Source organism: Leuciscus leuciscus, assembly GCF_965113295.1.
Source record: "Leuciscus leuciscus genome assembly, chromosome: 11".
Classification (NCBI taxonomy): domain Eukaryota; kingdom Metazoa; phylum Chordata; class Actinopteri; order Cypriniformes; family Leuciscidae; genus Leuciscus; species Leuciscus leuciscus.
The window spans coordinates 26,110,956-26,129,665 of NC_138735.1; the positions used below are offsets into that span (position 1 = coordinate 26,110,956).

General features: G+C 40.0%; 1 protein-coding gene across 1 annotated transcript in view; it reads left to right on the forward strand.

The window, feature by feature from the left end:
- cnbd1 (cyclic nucleotide binding domain containing 1) overlaps window positions 1-15,660 on the forward strand; it is a 56,218-nt gene extending 40,558 nt beyond the window's left edge. Inside the window, exons 7-11 of the mRNA XM_082183719.1 lie at window positions 2,684-2,768; window positions 2,929-3,079; window positions 3,243-3,313; window positions 3,608-3,667; window positions 13,863-15,660. Coding sequence (XP_082039845.1) covers window positions 2,684-2,768; window positions 2,929-3,079; window positions 3,243-3,313; window positions 3,608-3,667; window positions 13,863-13,976 — 481 coding nt within the window. The 3' untranslated portion in view covers window positions 13,977-15,660. The remainder of the gene's footprint in view (window positions 1-2,683; window positions 2,769-2,928; window positions 3,080-3,242; window positions 3,314-3,607; window positions 3,668-13,862) is intronic.
- Window positions 15,661-18,710: the final 3,050 nt, after the last annotated feature.

An 18,710-nucleotide genomic window follows, 5' to 3' on the forward strand; every position in this document is an offset into this window, starting at 1 on the left:
TTAAGGAGAGTCAGGAAGAGTGGATCCCTGAATCAGGTTTGAGAGACAGTTAGGAGGTCAGGGGTCATTTAGGGGTCAGTCAGCAATGTGTGGGGGGGACACATTTTATGATGGATATATTATCAAGGACCCCCAAGCTCCCAAAAAATGGGGTGAAAGATTTTTTCCCCAAAAAAACAAAAAGTCATGCCATACAGGGTCAATACATTTTTTTTATATACTTGTGTAAGTAATCAACTGAGGAAGTTTCATGGTGATATCTATTATTTTAAAATTGTACCCTATTCACCTGTAGTGTCTCGCCTTAAAAGGGACCTTCTACCATTGACTTCAGCTTTTATCATAGAATGTAGATCAGTTAACAGTTTAATCACTTCCCATTCCAAATAACATGCTATGAGAACACTACCATTCAAAGGTTTGGGGTCAATATGATTTTTTTAAATGTTTTTGAAAGAATCGCATATTCTCACCAAGTCTGCATTTATTTGATCAAGTAAAAACAGTGATATTGTGAAATATTATTACAATTTAAAATAACTGTTTTACATGTGAATACATTTTAAAATGTAATTTATTCCTGTGTTGCAAAGCTGAATTTTCAGCATCATTACTCCAGTCTTCAGTGTCACATGATCCTTCAGAAATCATTACAATGCTGATTTGCTGCTCAAGAAACATTTCTTATTATTATCCGTATTATAGAAACCGGTATTCTTTTCAGGATTATTTTATGAATAGGAAACAGAACATTTGTTTTAAATATATATTTTTTGTCACTTTTGATCAATTTTATGCATCCTTGCTAAATAAAATTATTAGTTTCTTAATAAAAAAAAAATCTTAATGACTTTCGAATGGTTTGTGCATATTATTTATATATATATATATATATATATGCATTTTCTATTTTTGTTCTTATAACATTGGGATTACTTTATATACATTTTTACATTTTTAAAAACAGAAGTATTGCAAAAAACTATAAAAAAAAAGAAAAAGTAATCCATAGTACTGTTTTGTTGATACATATATGATACATGGTAAGCTGTCAACATTTTTTAAGGGCATATGGGCCATATTGCATAATTTTTATTAAAATTCCAAAATACTTTGGGATTTTAAAGTGATACTGCCGACGTAGGGAAGTTGGAAGAGTATAGTTGCGTAACAGAGCAACAGTTGTATGTTGTTCTACAGGAATAATAGTGTTGTGCGGTACAGAAATGCAGAATTTTGGATGTTAATGCCCTGTAGGAGGAGGTGTGACTGCGGCGTGTTCATCTAAGAAGACAAACGGCGTGTACCAGAGCCTGCTGTGATTTCCCAAGTGATGCAGACATTTGCTTTTTAATGGCTTGCGAAGACATACGGAGTGGGCGAATAATATAGTAACGGCAGTTTTGCTCTGAAAAGAGGGAGAGTGTGAAGGATGAGATTAAAAACTCTGTGTTGAATCACGACTTCCTCCTGCCTCTAACACTTCTGAAGTGGAGGCCTAGGTTCTGTCAGCGGCCAGACAAATGGACTCTGCTTGTCCCGCTCCCTGCTTCACAGAGATGGGATTTACCTGTCAAGGCTGATATACAGTGTTTCCCCCCTGATGTTAAAGGCTCACTGTAAATCAATTTAATCCTCACCTCCACAAACCAACCTCAGGTTTGTCACAATAAGAAATAATCCACCGCTTTTGGGGCTGCTGCCAAAACATAGATTACTTCTGTCGTAAACAGTCTGTATCTTTTTTTCTCATTCTTTCCTGCCTGGGTCTCTTCTGGTTTACATTGAGATGCATTTATATGGTGGGGAATACCTTGGGTCATCACAAATGTGCACGGTCATGATCGAAAACAGGACGCGAGTCAATATATTGTGTTTTTTTATTAATCTGGTGCTATTGTGCACAGCAGAGTTAATTACATTTTGCTGTATGTGCGTTGCATGAAGCAATCCAATAATGAAGAAAAATGGAATAAAATTTGATGTTGATATTTTGATCCATTTATCGCTGTGGAAATGGAAAGTCAAGTTGAGCGCATTGTTTTGTGGGGTTCATTAGTGTACTCTGGTTGCATAATGCACATTTTGGCACATATAGTATGTCATCCAGGTGGTCCATTCATACCAAAAGTGTGTGACTGTGTGCCACATGCATTCTGGATATGGTAAAATAACTCAGAAAGCTTGGAAATATATTATTCAGACCATACTTTATATTACAGACCTACTTTTTCTAATCTACTCGACTGTTTAAACATTTATTAAAAATAAAATAAAAAATAATTCAGCAAGAATGCATTAAAGGGATCAATAGTGACGGTAAAACATTTATAATGTTACAAAAGATTTCTGTTTCACATAAATGCTGTTCTTTTGAACTTTCTATTCGCCAAAGAATCCTGAAAAAAAGTATGTTTTCCACAAAAATATTAAGAAGCTCTAAATCAGGATGATTGCCATCACAGAAATAATTTACATTTTAAAATATATTAAAATCTAAAGTTTTTAAATATGTAATATTACAATATTACTGTTTTTGTTGTATTTTAATAAGTAAATGCAGCCTTGGAGACATTTCATTTTATTTTTTTATCGTAATGACCCTAAACTTTTAAACGGCAGTGTACACATATAATATGTTTGATGAAATTGTTTATTGATTACAATTTAATTGGAAATTTAGTTGTTTCCTGCTTAAGCATGGAGAACGTGGAGAATGTAACATCCTTCAGGACGTGGGATCGTTGAGAAAAACAGTTGACAAAAAGGTTTAAGAACGAGCTTGAGGCTTCCATATGCACAGCATATGTCACACTTAGAAAAAGTAAAATAAGAAAATGCATGAACTGATGTTTCTTTTCAGTCACAAATGATAGTGTTTAATGCATTTTTGTTCAGTGAAAAAGAGCGAAAGTGTGTGATTTGCAGGACTGCAGGATCAGATTCGTGCTGGTTGGTAAACTAGGTCCAAAGCAGTCATTTGGAGAGGTCAGCATCCTATTGAACCAGCCCTCCCTTTGTACTGTTATCACTACCACTGAAGTTCATGGTGGAATCATTCAACCGGAATGTCTTAAAGGTCAGTCGCGACACTTTACTGCTTTCTATAGAAACAAGGATAACCATGACATTACACCTCAGAGGTAATAGCTTTAAACTGACATGCTCGCAGTAACACACATTAAGGCATGTGTTTTGTATTCAGTTGTTAATCTGAATGAGGTTTATTTACCCATGCACAGGTCTGGACTCAGTGACAGCCACCTCTCTTATACTGCAGACTGCACAACCAATGTGTGGAAAGCTCAGTGAGGTAAGAAAAAAGGAGAACAGCATTTGAAAGACCTTTATGAACAGGAAGCTCTCTTTTAGTGTGTGAGTATAAATTGAATTGGCCACGTCCCATAGGATCTTGAGTATGAATTTAAATTAGAATGGTCACACAACAGAGTCATTTCATTTGTATCGCATCCTAAAAATGAACAGCGTTATTAGAGCATTCTGGAAAATGAATAGACCATAAAATGCACGTTGCATATATAAGGATGTTTTACCTTGAGGGCTGTTTGCTGCTTTTTGTTTCTCATGAATGTTTTTCTTTGTTTAGGAGGAAGTCATGAAGGAGTTCCTGACACAGGAGAGGATGAAGAAATGGGAACATGAGAAGGTTGTTCACTTATTAATTTTTCTTTTTGACCCTTTAACCCATAAATGCTATGTGTGTCCTCCTTTAGGGTGTGTTGTTCATGGAGAATGCCCAGCGGGGTAAATTATAGTGCCGAACCCTTCTGGAACACTCTCCAAATCCTCCAAACAACGCTTCAAAAAACAAAAACAAAACAGAAATCGAGCATCGAGTTCATGAGATGTATAAGCTGTACTCACTCCCAGACACCCGTTCAACTTTGACTTTGTTCTCAGAGACTCCAGACTCTGCCGTCTCTGTGTTCATGTGCCGATTTGCCAAGCGAGAGAGACCCACACGCTCTGATATTTCACAGCATGGTCTGGTCCTCTCTGGTAAACACAAAACGCATTTGAAACGCTTTTCCTTTTGACGTTGTAAACCATGACTCAAGTGACCATAGTTATTGCTTAGTATATGCATTGGCATGCATTTCCACACAGCGAAAATGAGCAGCACTGCTTTACAATATTTATTCATGAGAACGACAGAAAAACATGGAGATGAACCCAGACAAGGAAAAACTTGTTATTAAGGGGTATAATGTGAGGCAGAGTAGCTGCATTAATACATTTAGAATCAAAACTATGTATTTTATATGTTAGTTTGCCTCTTTTAACATTTTTAACTGAATTATTACATAATATGAAGCTATTTTTTTTGTTTGCATCCATTTTAAAAATAGAAAGTAATCAAAAGAGATGAAGTACCTGTTAGTTGTAAAGTATTTAATTCACTAGATTATCCCATAATAGGGCCTACAACATGGTTATTTATTATAGAAACTTTTTTTTCTTCGTATTAATTTCCTGTGGAAATGTCCTATATCATTAATCGTGACACTCAAATATTCCTCTCTGGCAAGCAGGTTTTCTAGATTCCACGGCCTAGTGGAGATCTTCTAAGTGTGTGTGTGTGGTCTGTATGGAGCTCCCAGCGCTTATAAACACAAGAGACTGGCGCTTTGTGCGTGTGTGTAAACATTTCCCAGCGAAGTGCTCTGATCCTCAGAAGCGCTCACTAGAAATGTTTTTCAGATGTTCCTGTATCGTTCACAGTATGTAACTGTGCCATCTGGAGCTCCTGTTCAGGTGTAGCTTTAAAGTTACAGTTATGTGCTTGTCAGATAATAATCTGTCTATATTCTACCTCTATATACTGTAATATCACTCCCTTTATATTCCATATAAAGCTTATAAGCCTATGATATAATTATAATAATGTAAAATAAAATATAATACAATTCTGTTTCTTTTGTAATATTATGAAAATAAAATGCTTATATTATATTATATTATATTATATTATATTATATTATATTATATTATATTATATATGTTATGTTATTCTCTGTCTGTTCCATCTTGAATTATACATGTGTGTTGATTGACAGACAGACAGACAGACATAGATAGATAGATAGATAGATAGATAGATAGATAGATAGATAGATAGATAGATAGATAGATAGATAGATAGATAGATAGATAGATAGATAGATAGATAGATAGATATAATGTGTATAACGTCATTATCTTCATCAAACATTATGAACTGGATTAAATTGGATGTTATATTATTTATTATATTTATCATTTAATTTTAGGCGATTTGTGACATTTTGTACTTTTTTTAAAGCATTTAAAGTAGTTTTATTAATGAATGTTAAGCAGCCTGATAAGTTAAATAATAATGTTTAATGACTATAGTTACTCATTTTACAAAGACTCATTTTTTTGCATCAGTATCAGCAGTATTTGCCTTGGTGCAAGTACTTGGTATCAGAGAAAAAACAAAGTAAGTGGTGCTGTAGTGCAATGGGTTGTGGGCAATATTAGACCAATAAGGATGCCTACTACAAAATACCACCACAATAATATGTCATTCAGGCATATTTCTATGATGCACACTAATCCTAATCTCATGTTTTTGTGCAGATTGTAAGCGATTTAGGATGCAGTTATTCTTTGTATCTTTCATATAGTTCTGTACATTACTCCTTGACTGACTTTGTATGAGATCCAGCCTTTCTAAACTCCCTGGAGTCATGTAACCTCACCCCACTCTTCGCCCCGTGCGCATTCACACCTGTTTCTCATTCTCTCATCATTACACTCAACGAACAGCATTATACTAGGCCAACAGAAACACACCCTTTATTAAAACAACTGTTTTTGCGATGTGATTTGGAGCTTGTATCATCTGTTCCCAGTGTAGTTTGCCTTCCATCAAGGGTACCAGGCAGGAAAAATAGGTTAATGTAAATAGTCGCTGGTCTTCGGCAGCCAGTGATTATTCAGTTTAATGGTTAATCTGACAGATAAGCTATTAAGAGTGAGGCTTCCCATTAGTTTTCTTTTTTTTTTTTTTTTTTCTTTTTTTTTTTTTTAAACAGTTTTACAAATTTTCTGTTCATATTTGAAGTCAAGAAAGGAAAGCATGCGTCATTAAGTAGTTAAATTAGTGCGTACTGCGTATGTGGCAAAAGACTTTATTAAGTGGGATACATGTCTTCAATAATTTAAATACATTTGGAATGTCCTCTATGCATTCATTTAATTACACTTATTACAAATATTACTGGATAGCTTTGTGTCAGGAAAAGACCATTTAGTTTTCAGCATAATTACTCCAGTCTTCAGTGTCACATGATCCTTCAGAAATCATTCTAATATGCAGATTTGATGCTCAAGAAACATTTATTATTATCATCAATATTGAAAACAGTTGTACCGCTTAATACATTTTTTTTGAAAAATGTGATACTTTTTATCAGGATTTTTTGATGAATAGAAAGTTCAAAGAGAAATATTTGGTAACATTTTAAATGTCTTTAATGATACTTTTGATACATTTAATGACTAAAAGTAACACCCCCTGGGACTTAAGTCTTGTCTGCGAACCCAGGGGAAAGCGTCTAGTGGCGAGTTAAAATATGCATAAGCAACATGAGGTTTAGGAAATTACAAAATTTACATTGTTCAATGAGCTATTGCTAAGCCTCAGTTAATTCTAGGTTGACTTTCATTGCAATAAGTGTACTGCAAGTGACTTTGATGGTTAATCATTATATACTTTATTGGATTATGTTCACAGAGTACCTCTGGAGTCTCTGTTTAGAAATATGAGTATGAAACACAGTTCTGAATGAACTCAAACATGCCTGTGAGCTTTGAGATGTAGGAAAACAATAGACATAAATTAATGAATAGTGAACATAAATCATGCAAACTCCTCAGGGCGAATTGAGTGTGTTTTTACCGTCTGTGTAAGATGTGCATGTTTTTGTTTAACCTTTTTTGGCCATGTAGCATAAAGCAAACAATACTATTATAGTCAGATAATGTACAAAATATGTATAAACACCAGCGGCTTGTAAACAGTCGGTCTCTGGACGGACTCATTTGTCTTCAAGCAGACACAGTAAATCTCTGCAATCTGTGTCATGTATTTAGGGGTGTCAGACGAGAGGTTTTTAAAATGACTTATGGGCTTGATACTGAACACATGGCACTGTACAAATTATGCTGATGGAAAATGGAAACACTCCTGTTGTTGGAGTTGATTCATACTTTATTGCTGAAATAACAAAGGAAAAGAGGAAAATGGGGAAAAAGAATAGCACAATAAAATGATCAGAATAGCAATGACAATTGTAAAGACATCTCCTGCCCAAAACATACCTGAGAGCCAGTGTGACCTTAGTTGTGACCAGGGGCCGTTGCTGGGGTATCCGGGGCCCTGGTGCCGGTTGATGCTTTGGGCTGTGGGATTTCTCCACATTCTCCAATCGTGGGGGCCCACCTAAAGCCGGAGGCCCCTAGAATCATCATCACCTTTCGTCCCGCTACGGCCCTGGTTGTGACCATCTGATGCATATTGCAAATTCTGCTCATTGAAATATACATGTTCACAATGTACTGGGTTGATATGAGTGCTTTGAAATATACTAGAGTTTTGTTTGAGCACATGGTAGCACGTCAACTCGATATCCTCAAGTAGAAATGTTAAATTGTAGTTCCCTTTCGTAAAGGGAACTCCCGCTGCATCGATACTCGATACTTTGGGGGAATGCCTTCGGCATGAAGCGTCTGAAGTCAACTATGGAACTATTCCAATCTTGATTGGTGCAACGTCACCCGTGACGTCGCATGTGACGGTGATCCGGAAGCTACAAAAGGGTCACAGGAACCAGGAAATGTTAGCTTCTGGTCTTCAGCAAGCGCTCTATGTCATCTTGTCTGTTCTATTTGGTGTTGTCTGTCCCGTGAAAAGAGTATTATTTATGGTGAATAAAAGAGAAGCTATTCAGGCAGTGTGCGTCCCCTTGCCCACGTTATTTAAGCGAGGGTGACACACACTCGCTTTGTGTAGTTTGTCTGGGAGTGGAGCATGCACGGGCGGTGCTCGAGGGCGCTGTCTGTGCAAACTGTTTTCAATGAAAAAGCTCCGCTCCCGTTTGAGCTTGTTCGATCAATTAGATCAGGCTCGCGTTTCCAGTGCATCAGGTCCCGCGTCTGTTGAGGCAGCGCGCCGCTTGTATGCATAGGATTCGCACGTGGGACTGGCAAATGATACTGAGACGGTTGCGACCCTTTCTCAGTGTTTATTAACCAGCTCCACTGGTCTCGCGCACGGTTCGGAAGCCCGCGCTGCGGCTTCTTCCGACCGTGTTAAAGACAGAGCGTTTGATTCGATCAAATAGATCAGGCTCGCGTTTCCAGTGCATCAGGTCCCGCGTCTGTTGAGGCAGCGCGCTACTTGTATGCATGGGATTCGCACGTGGGGCTGGCATATAATACTGAGACGGTTGCGACCCTTTCTCAGTGTTTATTAACCAGCTCCACTGGTCTCGCGCACGGTTCGGAAGCCCGCGCTGCGGCTTCTTCCGACCGTGTTAAAGACACAGCGTTTGATTTATCTGGCTCCGAGGAGTTAGATATTATTTATCAACACTGAATCACGTGGATATGGGGATTCGCCACCCCATATTCCCGTTAGTGAGGAGTTGCTGGAGGTTGTAATCTGGGCAGTGGTTAAATTAAATGTTAAATGGCCATATAATAAGCAGGAAGCGACTAAGAAAAATAAAATGAATGAGCGCTTCCTGCAGACCCAGTCACAATCTTCGTGTCAGAGCCTTCCCTTTTTTTCACTGATCTCCATTCTGAGGTATCGAGATCGTGGAAAAATCCATTTTCATCTCAATTATTTCCCCCCCATGTATATATTTACTCATCCATTAGGGAATCTAATGAAAATGGTTATGAGGTGATGGCTCGGGTTGAGGAATATTTTGCGAAATATTTTCTCCCCGACATTGCGTCACCCCTGATAGCTCAGATACTTCCCTCCAAATCTCGTACATCGAATTTGTTAGGGAAAGCATATATGGCGGTGGGTCGAGCCGGTGCATGCCCACACACAATGGGGTTATTACAGGCATATCTGGCTGACCTCCTCAAGCAGGTGGATGATAACTGGGAGGTCTCACTCAATGGTATTACTGAATTTCATAGAGTAGCTGACTTATCTCTCCGTATTATTAAAGAGACGGTCCGTGCTATTGGCCGTTCTATGGCAGCACTAGTCGTCTCAGAGAGACATTTATGGCTTAATCGCTTGTGGATCGGGGAGAAAGACAGGGCTTTCCTTCTCAATGCTCCCCTTTCACCTTCCGGCTTCTTTGACGACGCGGCAAGATCCGTTGTCGAGAGGCTTCAGGAGGCAGAGCGACAATCAGCTATCCCCAGTTGTCAGTCCAGGTCTCATGGGGTTGCTGCCAGGGGGCAGCCTCATGGGACAGCCGCCAGCTCCTCATATTTTGAGAAGGTTTCCTCTCGTGCCCCCCCGTATAAGGCTTGGGGCCAGAAGAAACATTCTCGCACGAAGCACTCCATACCGAAGACAGGTCTGAGGACTGTCTCTCGGGCTAAGATGGCTTCAACTAAGAGGTCTTGTCGTAACACGCAGACCCTTATGGGCATTCCCCCAGGAGAGCGAGTACAGGAGTCTCGCCCCCTTATGCAGCCCTTAGGAAATCGATGTTTGCTTCCTGCCGCCGATGGCGCTTCGGGACACATCGGCTTCCAGCGAACACAAATCGCAGTATCTGCCCGATGACGTTGCGGCCCTGTCGAGTTCGCCGCCTCTCAGGAGGTCTGTAGAGAGCATATTTCGGTTAGTTCCTGCCAGTTAGCTGCTTCAGGTCACCGAAGCCATTTGGAAATTTATAGCCGAGGCCAGTCTCGAGGGACTGGTCCCCATAATGGCATATTTAGACACCCCGAGGGGTCTTCAAAATATATCCTAGGGGGTCCTGCTTACAGTGGAGCTAATATACAAATATTATCTACTAAGGGTGGTTCACATGTCGGCCAGCCCCGAGCAGGGTCGGTTCTTGGAACAGGAAGTCTAGTCCCTCTTAACACAGGAAACCTCAAAGTGGGCTCTTCCTAAAAGAAAAAGAGAAAAAATGGTTACGGGAGCCTGGGTTCTACAGCTGGCACTTCATAGTTCCTATGAGGGGGGGAGTTAGGCCTTATTTTGGATCTCATGGTACTGGATCAACCTCCGAGGGGGTTCAGATTCAAGTTACCGACTGTCAGTCAGACCAGCTCCGAGGACTGGTCTGTCTTGATAGATCCACAAGCTCCTTAACTCCTCTTTCCCTTCTAACCCTATCACAGGAAGTTTCCGAGATCCGCTTTTGGGGGGAAAAGCGCATCAGTTCTGGACTCTTCCAGTCGGCCTAGCCTTATCCCCTCGCACCTTCACTAAATGTATGGACACGGCCCTTGCTCCATTGAGACTTCAGGGGGTCCGTATCTTATAGATGACTGGCTCATTTTGGCTCAGTCGAAAAGAACTAGCAATTCAACATCGAGATGTTGTTTTGCGTCATCTGAGGTGTGTGGGGTTGAGACTCAATGTGAAGGAAAGTTCCTTAACTCCTCTTCAGAGGACTACGTCCCTGGGAGTAGAGTGGGACTTAGTCACGATGCGGGCACAATTGTCTCCTGCTCGTATAAATACTATCTTAAACACATTGAAGAGTATTAGGTTAGGCCAGGCTATCACTGTCAAACACTTTCAAGGAGTTTTGGGTCTTATGGCTGCAGCTTCCACGGTAGTACCCTTTGGTCTGCTCCATATGAGGGCCTTGCAGTGGTGGCTCAGGAACAAGGGTTTTTGTCCTCTGGGAAACCCTTTTCGTACGATCAGAGTTACGCGCAGATGCCTTCGTTCTCTTGTCGTATGGAAGAAACCATGGTTCCTGTCTCAGGGCCCGGTTTTGGGAGCACCATGTGAGAGAAAAACTCTGACCACGGATGCGTCCCTAACGGGCTGGGGTACGGTTATGGAGGGCCGTTACACCCGAGGTACTTGGAAAGACCATCATCTCACATTGCATATTAATCGCTTGGAGATGTTGGCCGTATTTTTGCCCTGAGGCACTTCCTTGTAGACCTCAGAGGCCATCATGTTCTTGTTAGGACAGACAATATGTCGGTGGTCTCTTATATCAACTGCCAAGGGAGGATTGAGATCTCGCCCTCTTTGTAGATTGGCGCATCAAATTCTTCTTTGGTCCCAGGACAAATTTCTCTCCATCAGATCTATTTATATTCCTGGGGTTGATAATATGGGAGCAGACATCCTGTCGAGGCAGGGGCTGAGGCCCGGGGAATGGCGGCTCCACCCTGAAGTGGTTGAGCTTATATGGAGAGAGTTTGGCCGGGCGGAGGTTGACCTGTTTCGCTTATCATGAGAACTCTCATTGCCCGCTCTGGTACTCTCTCTCACATCCAGCTCCTTTGGGCTTGGATGCCATGGTACAGATGTGGCCGAGGTCACATCTGTACACTTTTCCCCCGATCGCTCTGCTCCCTGGGGTTCTAGAAAGGGTCAGGAGGTACGGAGTGAGACTACTCCTTGTAGCTCCGTACTGGCAGGCCCGAATTTGGTTTTCGGACCTTATTAGTCTCTTGGAGAGTTCTCCATGGAAAATTCCTATTAGGAGAGATCTTCTGTCTCAGGCTGATGGTACATTATTTCATCCCCGACCAGAGTAATGGAGACTATGGGTCTGGCCCCTGAGGGGGTCCCACCCATAATTAGGTTGCCCTTTCCACCAAGGTGGTCAGGACATCCATACTAGAACCCCACTCTACTAGGAACTAAACAATTAAGATAGGGAGGGCATTGAACCCAGTTTATTACTGCCCACTGGCTTCAGTACTGGTGTTCCATCCCGCTCTCTAACGGGATCTCCTGTTCATGCTTAGGGCCTCTGTGGCGGCCTCAGTGCCCTCCGCAAGCCTCTAAGGGTGTTCTCGAAAGGACGTTCCCACTGAAACTCCATGTTCCTGTAGATTGGAGGATGAATCCTTTTCATCCAGCCTATTGGCATCAGGCTGATGGGTTATCCCTGGCACCCATCATGTCCTGTGGGTGAGGTATACGAATATATATTTGAGATATATAAGTATATATAGGAGAATCTATTGAGTCTGCTTCCTGCTCGTCTTACTCCCTGGAAGAGTGGTGGTGCTGCCCCCTCTTACTTGCTAGCGTGGGAGCCACTCAACGTTATTTTTGCCCGGTACTGAGGTACCTGTAGGCAATGTTAAGATTCTTCGGGTATTCCATCCTCCATCGCATGTGTCGGATGGTCAAGGTCGTAGCCTTTGAGGTTCCTACATTAGGCCTTAGGCTGAGAGGAGTCAGTCCATCTAGTTATGCATCAAGGGTTAGGAGCTATTCCCTTTATTAAGAGTACAGTTGGTTATCTAAAACCACTTATATTTGAAGTACAAGGTGCGCTTTTGCCTTCACCTCTCATCTAATATTTTCTACGGTCTGGGGCTCCCATCCATGAGGTCAGTCGAGCCTCCGGCTCCAGACCTCCCCTTCTTGCACCAAATCTTATGACAAGCTAGTTTGGATCTGCCCTCTACTCATTCTATCGTCCGTGAGTGTGCCAGATGCTTTACACCAGGGCGTTTTCTCTCAGTGTGGCGGCGTGGGTATTCGTTCCCCAAAGTATCGAGTATCGATGCAGCGGGAGTTCCCTTTACGAAAGGGAACGTCTCGGGTTACGTATGTAACCCTCGTTCCCTGAGTAGGGAACGAGACGCTGCATCCCTCGGCCACACTTTTCGCGCCCCTGAGAACGACTTGCTTTGACCAATTAGAAGCTAACATTTCCTGGTTCCTGTGACCCTTTTGTAGCTTCCGGATCACCGTCACATGCGACGTCACGGGTGACGTTGCACCAATCAAGATTGGAATAGTTCCATAGTTGACTTCAGACGCTTCATGCCGAAGGCATTCCCCCAAAGTATCGAGTATCGATGCAGCGTCTCGTTCCCTACTCAGGGAACGAGGGTTACATACGTAACCCGAGACGTTTTACAACAACAAAAAAACCTGCACTTGGACAGAAATTGTACAGACTTTTTTTTGTGTGTGTGTGTTTTATGGAGTTTTTCATTCCATTATTTGCTAGTTTGCTGCTGTATTGATTTCTTAACAAGCTTGTGGACTTGGTTGACCTGCAATTTTGTACCACCACCATGGTTCAACTTTGACCAATATGAAAATTCATTTGTTTTTTTTATTATGCATCTGGTTACATTACACTGTCTACACCGGACACGAGCGGCTTGATGCGACAAAAGACATGGATGCGACAGGACAAATCCCAGACAGTTTTTTTTTTTTTTTTTGGTAATCCAAGTGCCTGCACTACTTTTCACATGAAGGACAAAAGTATTTGCAACGTTAGCTTTGTCCTGTCCTGTTTGGACAGCCTCAAGCTGTTGCGGCACGACAATGGTCGCATAGACATGGTGTTTGAGGCATTTTGGCCTTTTTCTTACATTTACCAAATTGATTGGTACTGGACATGTTTTGCCACTGAGCCATTAGATGCTTATCCTAAATGAACCCTTATTTTGGGCCCTTTTTGAGCTGATTAGACATTGTTCTGCATGAAACTCATTCATTTCTTCTAACTAGTGCCGATATGATTGACAAGCCTCATTGCACAAACTGTATGTCTTATCAAAGGGTTTAAAATAAAACCTTTTGTGAAAGTACAATACATAATCTATAGTATTATGATGCATTTGTATTTATATATTCTCTCTCTCTGTCTTTGTCTCTCCCTCAGAGCAAGATTCTTTCCGATGCTTTGTTTTATAATGGTGTTCACCCAGGAAGAGGCAAATGGACTTTTAACAGAGGACCAAGAGGAGAAACTGGGAAATCCAAGAAGTCCATTTGAACTTCAACAGATAAACATACACACACACACACACATATGATTTATTGGTTAATTTGGTTCATATACAAGCTTAAATTCTTGCCCTGAAATGAATCCGGTACTGCCCTAAGAGCATTTGTGTTTTTTGTAAAGTTTATGACAGTTAAAGCTGCATGAAAACTGACATTCTCTCCGCTCTCATACTCTGTCATTGCTGCAGATAATACTATTATGGATGCCTAGTCGGCTAGTAAACAGAAGTAGTCATGCAAGCCCTGAACGATGTACTAATGAACATATCTGATGCCTTCATGAAGAAAACCAGGCTTCTGAGCACATTCAGAGACCTGTCAAAATGATCATCTTCTGTTTAAGCTGGAAGTGGTTTTCTGGATCCCACAGCTGATACCCGCTCCAGAGACACAGATACTGAGAAACAGAACTCAAGGGGTTTATTTCCTTCACTACAGCATTATAATCCTTCACCTTCCTCTTTTTCAAAAGCATTTAGATTCTGACAATACGCAGGGTTTTTCTGCGTACAGCTGCCTAGAGGGATTGAAAATACGGACACACAAGGATGCAATTAAACCCACATGAATCGACAAAACGGGATGATCCCCAGGTGCGTTTACTTAGCCCAGTCAAGGGTGATTCAAACCTGTGGGTGGCTGCAAAGATCGAGCCACATCACTGACTTCTGCTGATGTCTCTGTACTTTTCATACAAAGCATTGTGCTCCTACTGTCACAGCTTCTCATGTCAGTGACAAAAGGGCAAATAAGCCCTTCAGTTGCCATTCAGACAATTGCAGTTTACCCCAAGCATGTGTGAATGCATTTCACATTATGCCGTCATGTCAGCCCTGACGTAATCTTGGTGAATATTTGGAGAAAAGCTCTAAAATCATAATGTAAGCAAGTGAAAAATTATTTCAAACATCAACATATATAGTAAAGACTACAAAATGATCTTAAATTATTGCGTCGTATCAACTAGACTGCCATGTCTTGGATGCATGCTATAAACTTGATTTAGCGATTTAGTTCTTAAGCTGAATACTTTTTTGCAACTGCCTTGTGTCAACTCATGTCTGACAGGCCTTAAATTAATAAATCTGTATGGAAACTCCTAGCCTAGAATACTTTAAGTTTGTTTAGGTTCAGGGAACTTTAACTGCCCCCATTGGGGATGGCTAATCTCAGTTTCCTGAAGGAAAACAGCTATACTAATTCTTTTTATAACCATAAACTCTTATTTAGTCTACGTCTGTCCTTAGATGATTGTCTCCAACCTTAGATGACTGACCTTGCATGGTTTCTGTGATCTGGTGACTGAATGTAAACTAATGTTTGTGGTTGATTGATTGGTTTTGATCATTCTGACGGCTTAATTATATTAAGTAACTCCAGACAAAACAAACACTAAAACAGGTCATAGTAAACGTCTCAGCAGGATGCTAGATGTTTTGGGATTTTATTTTTTTAAGTTTGTTTTCTTAGTCTTCTGTCATGGTTTTGATTCGCTAATGAACTAATACTCTTGCAGGTGAACATATTTTTCCATTTAGTGCATTTGTTTGGAGAAGGTCACGCGACAACCACAGAGAACAGATGTTAGAGATGATGCGAGGAATGTTTGCAGACATCCTTCAATGACCTCTGAACTCTCCTTTGCACCTGCTACCAAGGTATTTGCATGGTACTCCAATATACTTCCAAGAATATTTTGGTAGTACTTTGGTGCTTTTTATAAGTGCATTGTATAAATCCAAAACAAAATCAAGGTATTACCATGGCACCATGTTCAAAACTATGGTGTTTACATGGTACTCTTAGGTATGTCAAATAATAGCATGGTTTTGTGGACATTTTCAATAGTAGTAATGTTATTTTTGAACATCCTTGGGATACCATGTAAATACATAGTGTACAGTACATGTGTTTCAGTAGCCTAATACTGTATGACCATTATAGTATTATTGTTACAATATTTTTTGTAAGGAATGGTACTGTCATGGTAAATGCCCAAAAAACAATGTATTGCCATGCATGAGACATGTCCAAAAACCAGGGTATTACCATAGTATCATGTCCAAAACTATGGTTTTTACAGTGGTTAATTAACTATGGTTAATACTCAATTTGAACGTCAAGGAATACAATGGTAAATCTCTAAAGCATAGTATTGTTATAATATATATTCAAAAAGCCTTGGTAGTACCATGGTAAATCTCCAAAACATAAGGTATGAATCCAAAAACAGTAGTAATATAGTATATCTCATTAAACATTGTGTTTCCAAAGTATATGTTTCCAAAGTATATATTCAAGACATAAGACATGATACTTCAGTTGTACATATCCATAAACATAGTATTTTCATAGTATACTGTATTTCCAAAAAGCCATGGGATTATCATGGTGAATCTCCAAAGACATAGTATTGCCATAGTATATATTCAAAAAGTCATGGTACTATAAATCTCCAAAGACATAGTATTGCCATAGTATATATCCAAAAAGCTATGGTAGTCCCGAGGTACTTTGGCCTCTTTTTGTCTGTGAACAGTTGCGAATCCTAAATAGCAGGAATTCTCCTCATCGTAACTGAAATGTGCCGTAGGTGTTTTACAATGTTCAGCTTCATTTACCACAGGTCTCATGACCTCATAACTAATGTTTGCCAAACAACAGGAAGCCGATATTTCGCAGACACAAACACACATGAACGCACCCGGTGACATCCACCATTGTTTTCCCTCTGCCTGACATGAACGGAAATAGTAATGGATAAACAATGCAATTATCCTGGCGCTGTGCCCGTCTCCCTCCAGACCAAAACCTCTGTAGCCTGCAGAACATCCATCATGCTGCCTCCACCATCACTGCAAATACCTCGCATTCAAATAGAGCAAAGACACGGCGAATCCATCTCCCCGTCCTCCCCAGACCATTAGATGCTTATCATCTATGTCTAGAAGTCTCACGCCATTTGTTATATTTGAATACATGTCGTCAGCCATTGCTTCGCATCTCTTTTCTCTTGAAACCCAAAGATTAGTTCAGAGTTCAGATTAAAGACAATACAAGGCTTTCTTTTGTGTCCGTTGGAAAGATGATGAATGAACGTAAATTAATAATTTCAGGCACTTTTGTGATGCGGTTTTCACTTACTGTTCTTCATATTACTCTGTCCCATCTGTTCTGGTCGTATCAAGTTCAGATATGCGTCATATCGGGGAAGGTTGAGACGTCCTGTAATTTTAGATTCTGTCACCGTTTAATGTCCTCTGATGTGCTGTCATCCATCTGCACCGTCCGTCAATAAAGAAAGAAAGAAAGAAAAAGAGTCGTGTGTTCACATTGATTTAACTTCATTGCACTTAAGCTCAGTGTTAGCTAGCATTTACATGAATAGGTGTGAAGGCATTGTGGGAGATTTTTGACAGCACAACTGTTTTCAACATTTATAGTAATAAGAGATGTTTCTTGAACACCAAATCAGTATATTAAAATAATTAATGAAGTATCATGTGACATTGAAGACTGATGATGCTGAGAATTCAGCTTTGCCATTTACAGAAATAAATTACATTTTAAAATGTTAAAACAGAAAAAAGTTACTTGTTGTAGTAATATTTTTACTTTACGTTTACTTCATTTTTTATCAAATAAATGCAGTCTTGGTGTGCAAAAAAAAAAAAAACCTCATACTTCCTTCAAACTTTTGAACAGTAGCGTACTGTATATTAGCATTTAAATGTATTCAGCATTTCTTGTTTTCTTTTTGATTTCTATAGTTGAAATTTCTATTTTTGAGAACATATACTGTATGGTTGGATTTATCTCAGATGAGAACATTAACAGAATACTTTTAAAAGACTTAAAATACCTTACAATTGGCTTTGAGGTCCATGTCTGTTAGCTTTGAGGTCATGTACGTGCTAGTGTACTCCTAAATGTTGATGAGAATTTTTTATAAAATATTTTTTTTGCAAATTTACAGATCTAAAACGTACACTCGTTCTATGATGATGATACTTATGATGACTCATGTACTATAGATTTCTGTCCAATCATATGCTCAGTAGAATGTGAATGCCCCTCCCCCTCATACCACCTGCAACAAAGTAGCAAATCATGGTTTATGGCTGATATTAAATCATTTACACGACATCGTGTTCAACTAAAAACAGAATTTTTTTTTTTTATGCGTTTTGGCCATTCATTTACACGACAACTGCGTTTTTGGGGTTTGAAAACAGAAGCTTTTGAAATCGGGTTTCAAAGTGCACGTTTTTAAAAACGGTAACGTTATTGTCTCCATTTAAACAACAAAAGCGTGAATTTGTGAAACGGTGAAGTCATATGCATGCGTATTACGTGTTCAGTCTACAGAACTACAGAGTTTTTTGTTTTTTTTTACAGTGATGTCGCCAACTACTGGCCTGGCAGCAGAATACAGCGTTTTTAGTCATTTTCGCGGATTAGTGTGAACGGGATCGTTTTGACAACGTTGTCATCTGTACGCGAAAAAAACGAAGGAAAAACGTTTACGTTTTTATTACTACGTTGTCGTGCAAGCGCACTCTAAATCTGATTGGCTAAAGTTCTGTATTAACACAGGAAAGAAAAGTGGCATTGTGTACCAGACAAAAGTTCCCAATTCGATATTTTCTTTGTTCATTAAGTCTGGAAATGCAAAGTCAGGCAGTCATTTAGGAGCTTGGATGAGAAGCAGTGGGTAATGCAC